The sequence below is a fragment of the Saccopteryx leptura genome, chromosome 2 (genome assembly GCF_036850995.1).
Source record: "Saccopteryx leptura isolate mSacLep1 chromosome 2, mSacLep1_pri_phased_curated, whole genome shotgun sequence".
Classification (NCBI taxonomy): Eukaryota; Metazoa; Chordata; class Mammalia; order Chiroptera; family Emballonuridae; genus Saccopteryx; species Saccopteryx leptura.
In genome coordinates this window covers 238,021,273-238,034,708 of record NC_089504.1, presented here as the reverse complement: position 1 = coordinate 238,034,708, position 13,436 = coordinate 238,021,273, and the positions used below count along the sequence as shown (strand labels likewise).

The following is a 13,436-nucleotide window of genomic DNA, read 5'->3' as shown; positions in this document are numbered from 1 at the left end:
AACCAGCCTTTAAGGGAGGCAGCAGCATCCCCATTTCACAGGTGCAAAGCAACTAACTCCAAGAAGACAATGCTCAGCTGGAATTGAGAGCCACAGCACCTCCCTTTTCAAAACTAAACCTGAAACCAATGCCTATAAATTGATGCTAACAAGTCCTTAGCTTTCAAACCCCACCAGTTACCATAGCTGCAGTCCCTGCACTGGGACATAAGCCTAAGACTTAGAGGAGGGCGGTGTGCAAATATCCCTCAATATGCTCCTGACAGATGTTCTACAAAGTGGGCAGGCCATGGAGTGGGGCATGATATACCTGAGTAACACACTGGTGCATTATCTTTTAAAGTGCATTTCACAGACAGGTCTTCTAGATGCAAGGGTGCAGAGAGATATTTGATGCTGTTTTCCTTATACTTCTATCCCTGCTGTAAGTCTATTGGCAATGAAGAAACTCATATCCAAAACTGTCACCTGCATAAATAATTTGTTTTAATATTCTCTTTTGTCTTTATAGGCATACATGCATATACTTAAAAGAGTCAAAGTCGAAGAATTCTTGGAGGTTTGCAATAAAGACCAGTCCCCTGCTCTTATTCCCTTACCGATTTGGCTGATTATTTGGTAATTATCTCCACATCTCTAAATAACTTGATTGTGCTGTTATTTCTTGATTTTTCAGCTTTACTGCCTTTCAACCATAGCTGTCTTTTCTGCTCCTACTCCATCACACATACCCTCCTATGGTCCCCATATAATTCCTGTTTCATAACATGGGTTAGCTCAGTAGTCAGTGTTAACATTACACATAAATAGTATTCACTTCCATTTCTTAAACTGTGTTTACTGTCCTGTGGTTTTAATTACCCTCAAGTTCATAATTGCCCTTTCCCACCTCACCTCATTTTACCTGGTTTGATCTGTTCTAATTCAATCCCCCAACTTTTTCCAATTATCTAAATCTCAATACATCTGGGCAGATCAGGGGTTCTACCAAATTCCATCTCCCCGAAGAAGTCCCTCCCACAGCTTTCTGACTTGCCCCGATTTGGCAGGTGATCCTCAATAACTGGACCCTAAAAATGTATCTTTTTTGTGTGTAGATGAAGCACAGTGTCCATTGTGTGAAGTCCTTGCCAGTTTGCAAATGTTCTCATCTCCTAATTAAGTTTGTCTGGATGCAGAATTCTAAGTTGAAATGATTTCCTTTAGAAGACAAGCCATTGCCCACCGAGTTCTAGCTTCCGGTGTTGTTGTGAAGTCCAATGCCATTCTGATTCTTGATCCCTTGTAGAAGACCTGATTTTTGCCCCTTGGAAACTTCCTGGATCTTCTCCTTGTGTCCAGATTCTAAAATTTCACATGAATGTGTGTTTTATTCTTGGTCTGGAAGACATCCTTCAGCTCAGGGCAAGTTTCTTGAATTATTTTCTTAAATACTGGACCTCCTGCACTAGTCTTCCCAGTGATCCTGCTTACACTCTCAAGACATAAAACTTTCCAGTCATTACCCAAGGTGAGAAAGAAAGCTAGAGAACTGACTGCATCTGAGAACAGCTATCAATGAATTGATCGTCCTAGTTTAGGCCCTCCCACTCCCCCACACTTCCAGAAGTTAGCTGATACCTCCAAATCCCCTGGGTCACGGATTCAGCAACCTAAATGCAATGTAAATCGGGTTGGTTCTCAGCTTTCCTAAATGTTGGCTTAGTATTTATTTTCCTTGGGTCTGCTAAACCCTTTCCCACTCATCATTTTCTAGCTTCCAAAAGTTAGCTGCTGTTGCCTGCTCCCCATTTCCCCAATCCTTGTGGGATTTTTCTTTAAACCCCTTCTAGTTTTAGTGAGGCTTGAAGAGAAAGCAAAAATGCATGTGTGTATATAATCTACTCTCTACCACTCCATAAGGAGCTCTACTCTATCTTGCTGAATCCTCACAACCCTACAATTCCCACGCAGCTGTCTTTCCACGACAATATTGATCAATATTAAATTCCTGGCTATAGTTTGTCTCACAAAGATGAAACAGCTTTTCAGGTTCAAGACTCTTCCTTTCCTAATCAGAAAATGAATGTTACCCACTTAGAGACTCTGTCAGAACAAAGCTAAGGAAGGCACACTAAGATCCTTCAGAAAAGTCATTGGCTCGGCCCTGGCCGGTTGGCTCAGCGGTAGAGCGTCGGCCTGGCGTGCGGGGGACCCAGGTTCGGTTCCCGGCCAGGGCACATAGGAGAAGCGCCCATTTGCTTCTCCACCCCCACCCCCTCCCTTCCTCTCTGTCTCTCTCTTCCCCTCCCGCAGCCAAGGCTCCATTGGAGCAAAAATGATGGCCCGGGTGCTGGGGATGGCTCCTTGGCCTCTGCCCCAGGCGCTAGAGTGGCTCTGGTCGCAAAAGAGCGACGCCCCGGAGGAGCAGAGCATCGCCCCTGGTGGGCGTGCCGGGTGGATCCCGGTCTGGCGCATGCGGGAGTCTGACTGTCTCTCCCCGTTTCCAGCTTCAGAAAAAAAAAGAAGAAAAAAAGAAAAGTCATTGGCTCATAAGATCAGATGCAAACAGCTTGAAATTGCACAGGTTTCTATCTAGAGTAGCACTGTCCACTAGGACTTTCTGTGATGGATATGTTCTTTTGCACTGTCCAGTACAGTAGCCACTTGCCACATAATGCTACCCATGCACTGAAATGTGGCTAGTACAACTCAAGAAGTGAATTTTTAGTTTTATTAATTTTAACTAACTCAAGTAGCTATTTGGCTATTAATTAGCCATGTGGTTAGTGGCTACCATACTAAATACAGCTCTACAGATTTGGGGGGCTTTTTTGCACTTTAGAGTATTAATGTTAAACCTTCAACATGTGTCCCCCCCAACCTCTTTAGATATATATACCGGACGGACTTAAGCTGTCCAGATAACTCAGCTTGAAACCAATTATCCACCCCTGACATGGGAGACTCTCTGTAAATATCTTCTGAATGTTTAGGTGGCATCAGGGCCACCATATCATATCTGATTAATTTCCTTCCCCGGGAGACCCAAGTGAGCCAAGCCTCCTTTAGACACCTGCTTCTTTTTCCCTTAATGGTGTCTTCTTGCTCGAAAGCACAACTACAAAAGAGGCTGGGGTGAAACAAAAAAAGTTTTCTCAAGTCCCTCCCTGAACTACAAGGTACCCACAGCTAACAACACTCAAGGGTGACAAGGTTCTTCCTAGGTACTAACAATTTTTGTTGTTACTATTTTTCTTAATCTAACCCTGGACCAAATAACAACAAGCAACATGGGAGGAGCTCTACTTCATCTCATCCAGCACCCCGCAACAACCTGTGTGATCGGCATTATTTTAACCTCATTTGATAGATGAAAAGATTTGGTGGGGTTAAGTCACTTGCCCGGTGCCTCATCGGCTTGGACGAGCTGGGGCTCAAATCAGTTTGGTATTAATCCAAAGACTATGCTGTAAGTCCCTGAACGTAGTAGGTGCTCCAGAAACAATTGCTGATGTTAAGTTTAAGGAACAGTTGGCGCTGGCTGGGCTAACTGCCGAGAGCCTTCGGAGAAATGGAGTCTCCGAAAAGTGATGAACTTCGGCTACTTGAGGGTTGGGGAGTGGCCCCGACGGGATCCATCTGCCGAAGCCGAGGCCGGAGCCACTCACTCCTCGAGCCCTGGTTCGCTCTGCGCCGCCCGGGCCAGGGGCCGGGTACGGACCCGGAGCCGAGGGGAGCCGGCCCGAGGCGGCCCCGGGTACGCGCCCACCGCAGCCGCCACCCCTGGCACCCCGGGGCTAGCGACACGCACGGTCCCGCCCGGAGGCCGCCGTCCGCGCCCAGTCGCTGGCCGCGTTGGCCCCGCAGCTACCCGCCTCACCTGCGTGTCCGCCGCCATCCTACCGGCGCTGACTCCGGAAGCGGTTCCGGAGCGCTTCCGGGTCACGGCGCGGGCCCACGCGGCAGGGCGAGGCCCGGGGTCTGCTGTGGCCACGGCCTGGCGCCCCCGAGCGGGACGGCGTGGCCGCTACAGTGCGGGGGCTTGGAAGTTGGGCGGACGGATCCGGTGACTGGGCCCACCTTCAACGATCAAAGCCTCACCCCTGGGCCCGCTCCTCGGTCGGCCCCGGGACCCCGGTGCCCTTCTCAGCCTGGCTTCGTGGGAGATGAGTCTCTTGGGAATTTGTAACTCACTGAAACCGCCCTGCAGCCTCCTACCTACTGGAGTAAGCAGGTCTCATATTTTAGAGAAACGCACTGTGCCCTAAATGGCAGGAAATTAACTAGATAAAGTGGAGACAGGGAACTAGAATCCTGTCCTGTTTGCAATCCAATGATGGACGGCCTGGGGGTTAGAAAACAAGGGAAGGATTGGGGAGCCCAGAGCCTGCCCAAGGGGAATGCTGAGTTCCAAACCCGGCTCTTAAGCCAGGGCTATGGGGTCCGGAGGCTGGATGGATCAAAAGGCTTCACGGTTGGTTCTTGGAGTTGTCTAAATTTAATTCAGCGTGCAGCTCTGCCAACGCTAGACTAATTTAGAGAATAGAGTCTGCACAGCTTAGTTTACTAGCCCTCTATTAGCAATGGCTTTCAATTTGACCAGAAATCAAGTCACAACAAATATCTTTGTAGGACTCACACTGACCCTTTGAACAATCAGATGTTTTTCTCTCTTTAACATTGTCACCACCCAGATTGAAAAACCCTGGCATTCACTGAGTGCTTAAGTGACATCAATCCCACCCAAAGAATCTTAGAGGAACCCAGACTAGTCTAGTCCATGGACATAGAAATAATTCTAGTATAATAAAAAATACAGTGAATGCTGGCTGGACTAGCATTTCACTTACATAAAGAAGATACCCATGTCAACTCCAAATGTTTTACCATGGTTTTAGTTTCTAGTATACAATAAAATACTGTAAGCCTCAAAAAGGCACAGTGGACAGAGCATCAACCTGGAATGCCAAGGTCGCTGGTTGGAAACCCTGGGCTTGCCTGGTCAAGGCACAGATAACAAGCAATCAATTAACTAAAGTGAAGCACCTGAGTTGATACTTCTCGCTTCCCCTCCACCCCATAAAATCAATAAATAAAATCTAAAACACACACACACAATGACGAGTCCAGAGACTTTTAAGAGAAGTAAGCCTTTATTTTGTTTCACAAATAAAGCTGGCTGAGCTGGTTGCTTTTTGGAGATTAGTCAAAGAGACCAAATCCCATATCCTCGTCCGACTCCTCCGACTCTTCCTTTGCTTCAACCTTGGCTGGGGCTGCAGCAGCAGCAGGAGCAGCAGTGGTGGCAGCGGCCACAGGGGCAGCAGCCACAAAGGCAGATGGATCAGCCAAGAAGGCCTTGACCTGAAGCAAGGGGAGAAGTTCAGTCAAAATAGTCAGCCACCAACCAGCATCAGCTTTCCCTGAAAGCGACCAGTCAGAACAACAGCTCGGGCATGGCCTGATGAGCTTAGATCAGCGGTTCTCAACCTGTGGGTCGCGACCCCCGTCGGGGTCGCGACCCACAGGTTGAGAACCGCTGGCTTAGATTAATCCCATAACTAAACCCTTTTCAGAGTCTCTAGCCATTTCTAAAGTCAAGCATACACCTCCCCTGCCTCCAACCTCTCAAATATACTTTTTAAAAATGTGTCTATGTAAAACACGATCATAAAAGCACTCCCTCGGCAGGCTGCCATTTATCCCTGTTGTAAGACCCACCATGGTCCCGGGAGGTTTTTACCTTTTCAGCAAGTGGGAAGGTGTAATCAGTCTCCACAGACAAAGCCAGGACACGCTTGTACCCATTGATGATAGAATGGGGTACTGATGCAACAGTTGGGTAACCAATCTGCAGACATACACTGGCAACATTGCGGACACCCTACGGAGGGAGGGAAAAGTTACGTTTTAGGTGAGATATCTTAGAGAAAAAGATACTGGTGGCAGACAAGACTTGCTGGGATAGCATTTGGCAAGGCAATTCAGACCTAATAATTCATAAGTGCTTTTTATCCTTATTCCCAACATAAGTGTTTCCTATACCTGAATGATGGTAATTACTACAAAAGCCCCCCCTTTTTGTAAAAACTATAAACTGTTAACCTAACTATTGAGTTTCGAGAGAAAAATGTGAAATTAATGCCAGATGAGAACTTTTCACCCACTAGTGAGATTTCCAAATAGTAGCTAGAGTTTATCATGTGTTATTACAAGCCCTAGAATAGCACTTACCATGTGCCCAACACCATTCTAAGGCTTTACACTCATTTATTCATTCTTCCTCAACAATCTTTTATCGTTAATGCCATTTCACAGATGAGGAAACCAAGGCACACAGATTAAACGACTGTCCTTAGTTATACAGTTGGTTTCAAGAGTGGCCAGGATTCAGTCTGAAGCTAGACATGGTCTCAGCCAATAATGTAAGAAAGGCATGGCCGGAATAGGCAGCATGTACCTCCAGGAAGCGTGAATGCAGAGTTTCCTCTGTGATGTCAAGCACTTCCGGGTTGTAGATGCTGCCATTGTCAAACACCTGCTGGATGATCAGCCCAAAGGAGAAGGGAGAGATGTTCAGCATGTTCAGCAGTGTGGCTTCGCTGGCTCCCACTTTGTCTCCAGTCTTAATCAGCTGCACATCACTCTGAAGGTCAAGGTAACAGTTGGCAGTTAACACCTGAACATCCAACAGACAGACCACCAACAAGGGAAGCCCCTACTACTGACCTGGCTAGCTTTTGCAAGCCAGGTCCACTCACCAGGATTTCAATGGTGCCCCTGGAGATTTTAGTGGTGATGCCTAATGCCTGGAAGAAGGAGGTCTTCTCGGGCCCCAGACCAGTGTTCTGGGCAGGCACAGTGACTTCACATGGGGCAATGGCACCGGCACGGGCAGCAGCTGGTACCTGAACAAAAACAAGAATGGTGAGTTCTCTCTCCACAGATACAACCTGAGAATGGTCAATTTTGCTTTTAAGAAACCAAAAGATAAGGTCTCTTGAGCCAACCTGATTCTCCTCTTACCTTATTGGCCAGCAGCATGTCCCTGATCTCAGTGAGGTCCTCCTTGGTGAACACAAAGCCCACATTCCCCCGGATATGAGGCAGCAGTCTACAAAGAGAAGTTTTCAGAGAGGCGGTCACCTTTCAGCACCATTCTTCTCCAGGAGAAGGGCAGAGAGGGGAAGACAAAGAGGCCCAGAGTTAACTGACTTCTCCAGAGCAGGGTTGTTTTCCAGATGCCCTCGGATGGCCTTGCGCATCATGGTGTTCTTGCCCATCAGCACCACGGCCTTCCCGCGGAGGGACATGCGGATCTGCTGCATCTGCTTGGAGCCCACATTGTCCGCTCCCACAATGAAGCATTTTGGATAATCATCCAGAAGTTGCTACAAAAACCAGCCAGAAATGAGCCAAGTTTAACAGGAGGAAAAAACATCAGGAGAAACCAAACCCCACACTGGCTGGTTTCCATCTCACTCCCTATCTTCTGAGCTTTTGAAGTGACTCAGAGACAGGCCAACTCCTCCCACTAGGAGCCACCTGGGTTACCACCAGATTCTTCAGCAATGGTTCTCAAAGTGTGCACCAGGGCACACTGGTGTGCCCTAGATTTCCAGGTGTGCCCTATAGTATTCCAGAGAAATATGTGCCTATTGGGGACCAAAAAACCAACAGGGTTTTTGAAGTTTAGATTTTGGGGGGACAGAGATGTGGGGAATTGGCTATAAGCTGACAGTCTGCCCAACCACCCACCTCATTTGCCTGATTAGGTTGCAAAAGGCTGTTAAGCTGTGGTGCTGGATTGTTTACACTAACCCCCATGTTCCCCGGAAAAACTAGAGGCAAGTTTCTTCCATCCTTTGGTGTAAAGTTAAGGTGGTTTGTATGGTGGGGGTTTTCTGCACTCAAACAATTGAGAGTAAAAAGAAAGGAATTCTTCAATGTACTGACAAGGAAATGTGTTTGCCTTTCAAATATATGCCCAAACATTGAAGAAATCGCCAGGACACATCAGGCTCATGTTTCTGCTAAATACAAGAATAAAAAAGCATTCGCACCAGAACCTGCCAAATTTACTAAATCTTACTAAGAATGTATCTATATATATATATATATAAAGACAATTTTGTCATTTATTTTTTAACCCCTTTTACGAATTCTAAAAAGCATAACAAGAAATTTAACAAAAATGTTTTTTGATGTCAGAATAAATTTAACTTTTTTATTTGTTTTAATTGCCATAATAGCATGCTTGGACTTTGTTTTTTTAATATTTGACTTATTATAACATGTTTCTCAGAAATTTGTATATAGTGCGCCTACAATTATTTGTAGGATTTTAAATGTGTTCCGACTTCAAAGTTTGAGAAACACTGCATTAAAGATTTGCTTGCTGAATATGATTAGTGAAGACTGGGTTTGTACCTTCAACCAGAAAAACTTGAACTTTTTCTAATTATGAGTTCTGTTTCCCATTCACAAAAATAGCTCAAAAGAAAAAACTGTTCCAAGTAAGGATGGATTTACAAGCATTCAGAACAGGGCATAAAGCAAATACAACGAAACCTTACTTGTGGAATCTAGGTTGTGGGTATATAATTATTGTACAATACTGTTAAGTGTTGTGTCTGAAAACCTGCATGGTAAACGGGCAAAGATCTAGACCTGGTCCACAATGGGGCCTAATGCCTAAAAAGCAGCCTAGTCAGAACTTCCAGGTAGGAGAGCCCACTCCAAGGAATTTCTACAGATGACATTCATTTGAACATTGTATTTCTTGACTGACAGGAACTAAATATGCAACAACTTTCCTTTTTATAATGAATCATTCATTGCCTCCTACCCCAAAGATGTAAGCAGAGAAGTTAAAGTATTTTGAAAGCTATATGGATGCCAGACAAAGCTAAGAATGATGTCATTTAGTGATCTTAGGAGCCCCTTAAACTGCCTGAGCCGGGGTATTTGCGACAGGTGGGGGTGGCACACAGATCTTTGGCAGTTCTGAATATTAAATGAGATTTCTCTACAATAGCCCAATTCAGCAGCTCAGCACATGGTAGCTGACTGTCTCTTTAAGCCGGCGACCCACCCCGCACTTACGATGATCTTAAGGAAGTAGTTGGACTTCCAGGTCGCCCTGTCTTCCCTGGGCATCACGGCGGTGCGTCAGGGATTGCCACGCAGGGTTTAAAGACGATGTCACTGAAGAGAGAGAGGGAGTTCAGACACCCGGACACCCGTCCGCACCGCCCCGCCAGACTCAAAGCCAAAGGCCTATGTAGACCACGCCACGCGTGATCCCCCGCCGGCCTGGCCGGGGCTGCCGCTGCCACCACCACTCGGAGAGCGCGAGCTGCTGCCGAAGCCCGAGGCCGCACAGGCCTGGACCCCGCGGCCTCCAAGTCTCTCCGCAAAGACTCCCATCTTTCCCACCACCACTCCCCCCCGCCATTCCACCACAGAACGAACCTCCCACGAGGACGCCTGGCAAGAGGAAGGCCGCGTGCCGGCCCGCACCTTTTATAAGTAAATAAAGTGGCCAATCAGAAGCCTCAAACAGCTCCCCCATCTATTGGCTGGCGCCGACGCCCGTCTGGCAAAGTATAACTGACGTATGCAGCTATTGGATAATATTGCTGCCACTCTAGCCTACCGGAAGCTGCCTTTAAGGAAGGTAAGGAAGTGCTACCTTGTGTTGGTGGAGCTTTCTCAGAGCTGCTTCCCTCTGCTGGGTTGGAGCTGCTTTGTTGTAGGCGCTAGAATTTGTGGATTCAGTTCACATACCGCCCCCCGCCCCCCCCCCCCCGCGCCCCACCACCTGGCCATGTCGCAAACTAGAGTATAACGTGGAGCTGAGAAATATATAGTTGCACATACGTAAGAAATAGGTTTGTCTCTGTCTCTGTCTCTTCTACAGTGTGTTCTTCCGTCTATGAAAACAGAGAAATCATTTATAATAATCGATCATTTCCTCATCTGCTCAAAATTCTTCAAAGGCTCCCCATTTTCTACAAAGAAAAACTTGACTGGCCTACAGGACCCTACATCATCTGCTCACTCCACCACCACTATAATCGCATCCCCTATTCTCCTACTGTCTCATTCATTCTCTTCCAGCCAGACATGTACCCAATTTAGGGTTCTTGCACCAGCTATTTCGTCTTCCTGGAAGGCTCCTTGCCATAGCCACAGTTGTAACACGTCCATCAAGGCTTGGCTCAAAAAAAAAAAAAAAAAAAAAGACTTGGCTCAAATATCACCCGCTCAACCAGGCCTACCCTGATTGCCCTGTAGTTAAATTTAGAAAAAAAAGCATGACCCGTGGTGGTGCAGTGGATAAAGCCTGAACCTGGAATGCTGAGCTTGCCAGTTTCAAATCCCAGGCTTGCCCAGTCAAGACACATAGGAGAAACAACTACTACGAGTTGATTCTTCCCACTCCTACTAGCTTTCTCTATCTCCTTTCTCTAAAATCAATAAATAAAAATATTTTAAATTACAATTTTTTTTTTAATTATCCTCTCCCGCTCCCTCAACTGTTCTGTTTTTTATGGTAGCACTTACACTTTCTAACACACTATATAATTTTATTACATTGCTGTTTGTCTCTCTTCCTGCAGGAATGCAAGCTCCAAAAGACAGAAATTTTTGTCTTGTGCCTAGCATATAATAAATATATAGGCATATAATAAATATTTGCTGACTGTATGAATGCAGGTTTTTTGTTTGTTTGTTTGTTTGTTTGTATTTTTCTGAAGTTGGAAACAGGGAGGCAGTCAGACTCCCGCATGCGACTGACTGGGATCCACCCGGCACGCCCACCAGGGGGCAATGCTCTGCCCATCTGGGGTGTTGCTCTGTTGCATCCAGAGCCATTCTAGAGCCTGAGGCAGAGGCCATAGAGCCATCCTCAGCGCCCAGGCCAACTTTGCTCCAATGGAGCCTTGGCTGCGGGAGGGGAAGAGAGAGACAGAGAGGAAGGAGAGAGGAGGGGTGGAGAAACAGATGGGCGCTTCTCCTGTGTGCCCTGGCCAGGAATCGAACCCGGGGACTTCTGCACACCAGGCTGACGCTCTACCGAGCCAACCGGCCAGGGCTGAATGCAGGGTTTGCAGTTAGATGACCTGGCTCTCCTTGTTCTGCTAGTTGCTAGCTGTGTCTTCTTAGGAAGTGGTTTCTCCTTGCTGACCCTGTTTCTCTTTCCTTATCTGTAAAATGGGGTAATAGTATCCACATTCTAGAGTTGTTATGAGGATTATGAGAGAGATGTGTTAACACTGAACACAGTACCTGAAATGTAGGAGGAAGTTACTACAAATGTTAGCTTCTTTTATTATACATCCATTCAACACTTAATTTGAGCAATTGTACTATATCAGTAAATATTTTTTTAATGAATGAGCTTAAACCTACAGCAGGTGTTTCTATCTTTACCCTTTGCACTTGGCCAAGTTAGAAATCTCTGTATTTTGTTTTAAAGCCTTCTAGAGCCTTTGATTATGAGCCTGTTGAGAGAGATGCTAGAGTTGATTACTGCTAAGATCCCCTTTTCATGACAAGGTATTACTGCAGGCTCAGCATTGTGCTAGGTACTTTATGCACATTATAGCTGTTAATCTTTGCAACAATCCCCTGAGGAGGCAGTTTTAATATTTCCGTCTTATCGATGAAAAAATTCAGAAAGGTTCGATAATTTGCCTAAGTCCCTGAGCTAATGAATGATGACTTCAGAACTGAAATCTAGGAGCACATCCAAAGCCCACAAACCTCACTATGCTACCAGGCATCCCCAAACTACGGCCCGCGGGCCGCATGAGGCCCCTTGAGGCCATTTATCCGGCCCCCCGCCGCACTTCCAGAAGGGGCACCTCTTTCATTGGTGGTCAGTGAGAGGAGCACTGTATGTGGTGGCCCTCCAATGGTCTGAGGGACAGTGAACTGGCCCTTTGTGTAAAAAGTTTGGGGACCCCTGCAAGTCCCTTCCAAACCCTGAGACTGTCTCCTTCTAAACACACTTTTCCAAGGATATTTATACTCACAGGTACCTTCCCAAGGACATCCTGGCTCTGATGATATAAATATTATCTCTGGCCCTGGCCAGTTGGCTCAGTGGTAGAGCGTCGGCCTGGCGTGCGGAAATCCCGGGTTCGATTCCCGGCCAGGGCACACAGGAGAAGTGCCCATCTGCTTCTCTGCCCCTCCCCCTCTTCTTCCTCTCTGTCTCTCTTCCTCTCCCGTAGCCAAGGCTCCATTGGAGCAAAAGTTTGCCCGGGCGCTGAGGATGGCTCTGTGCCCTCTGCCTCAGGTGCTAGAGTGGCTCTGGTCGCGACAGAGCGACGCCCTGGATGGGCAGAGCATTGCCCCCTGGTGGGCATGCGGGTGGATCCCGGTTGGGCGCATGCGGGAGTCTGTCTGCTTCCCCGTTTCCAGCTTCAGAAAAATACAAAAAACAAACAAACAAAAAATATTATCTCTAATTGTAGTACATCAATATAATGTAACACCATGGAACCATTAAAAAATGATGCAGATCTGTATTTATTGACAGGGAAAATACTCAGAGTACACTTGAGTGAAGAAGCAAATTATAAGGAATTGTACCATATCCATTTCTATAAATAAATAAACCCAACATGGGCTGAAGAATAAACCATGTAATTATCTTCGGGTGAGGTTGTTGAAGGTAATTTTCACTTCTAAACTCACTGGGAAATGAACTCAACCCTTGAATATAACATGGGGCTTTTCTAGGGCCATTCCAAACAAGAAAACTGAAGCCAGGACTCAAGGAGGAAGAGAGCTGTCTAGGAAGCTCCTGAGGAGGTCGGGGTGGGGTTAGGGGGTAGGAAGGGGAAGTGGGGCCGGAGCAGGACTGAGGTTCTGGCTGACAAGAGCAAGGAGGCCTGTAAATATGAACATGACCACCAGGGGGCAGTTGAGACCAGTCGCCAACTGCTAGTCCACCCCATTTAGCTGGGAGGGTTCTACACCCAAGGTGTTGTGCCAGCAAGTGGGGGTGGGGGTGTCTGGTCAATGCAGGAACACAGGCAGAGGCAAGCCTTGGGTTCATACTTCCTGTCTTTGCACTCAGATTGCCTTCTGAATGTTCCTTCTTCTCTCTGAACTTCTTTCCCGATCTGCAAATGAGTGTAAAACCACTCACGGGCCCATGTGAGGATGCCCTTGGGGAATCCAGGGCAAAACTGGTAGTGCAGGCCCTGACCCAGGCAGGGCCCAATAAGGCTGCTCCTCCAGCCTCCCCTTAGCAACACTCATGCAGGGAGCCAGGAGGACCTGCGCTCACAGACAAGTGTCTTGTAGGGCGGACATCCCATCCTCAGGGCATTTTGCTAAAGGGAACATGGATGTGAGTGTGGGAGGGTTTGGTCTCTCTTGCGGGACTAAGTTGTTATCTCAGGCCACAAAGAAAAGAAAGGCACTAGCACAGG

General features: G+C 47.0%; 2 protein-coding genes across 3 annotated transcripts in view; both read right to left on the bottom strand.

Moving 5' to 3' along the window:
- Positions 1-3,899, bottom strand: part of GCN1 (GCN1 activator of EIF2AK4) — a 61,314-nt gene extending 57,415 nt beyond the window's left edge. Inside the window, exon 1 of one of the 2 annotated variants that reach the window (XM_066370787.1) lies at positions 3,863-3,899. In XM_066370787.1, coding sequence (XP_066226884.1) covers positions 3,863-3,880 — 18 coding nt within the window. In that variant the 5' untranslated portion in view covers positions 3,881-3,899. Of the gene's footprint in view, positions 1-310; positions 466-3,862 lie in introns of those variants that run through there. The other variant, XM_066370786.1, reaches the window with a different exon arrangement.
- Positions 3,900-5,113: 1,214 nt separating this feature from the next.
- Positions 5,114-9,244, bottom strand: RPLP0 (ribosomal protein lateral stalk subunit P0). Its single transcript, XM_066370780.1, has 7 exons — positions 9,088-9,244; positions 7,198-7,373; positions 7,009-7,096; positions 6,744-6,890; positions 6,443-6,628; positions 5,726-5,866; positions 5,114-5,346 (listed from the first exon to the last, which is right to left on the bottom strand). Exons 1-7 carry the CDS (start codon positions 9,139-9,141, stop codon positions 5,185-5,187), a joined length of 954 nt encoding a protein of 317 aa, XP_066226877.1. The 5' UTR covers positions 9,142-9,244; the 3' UTR covers positions 5,114-5,184.
- Between the last annotated feature and the right edge of the window lie 4,192 nt (positions 9,245-13,436).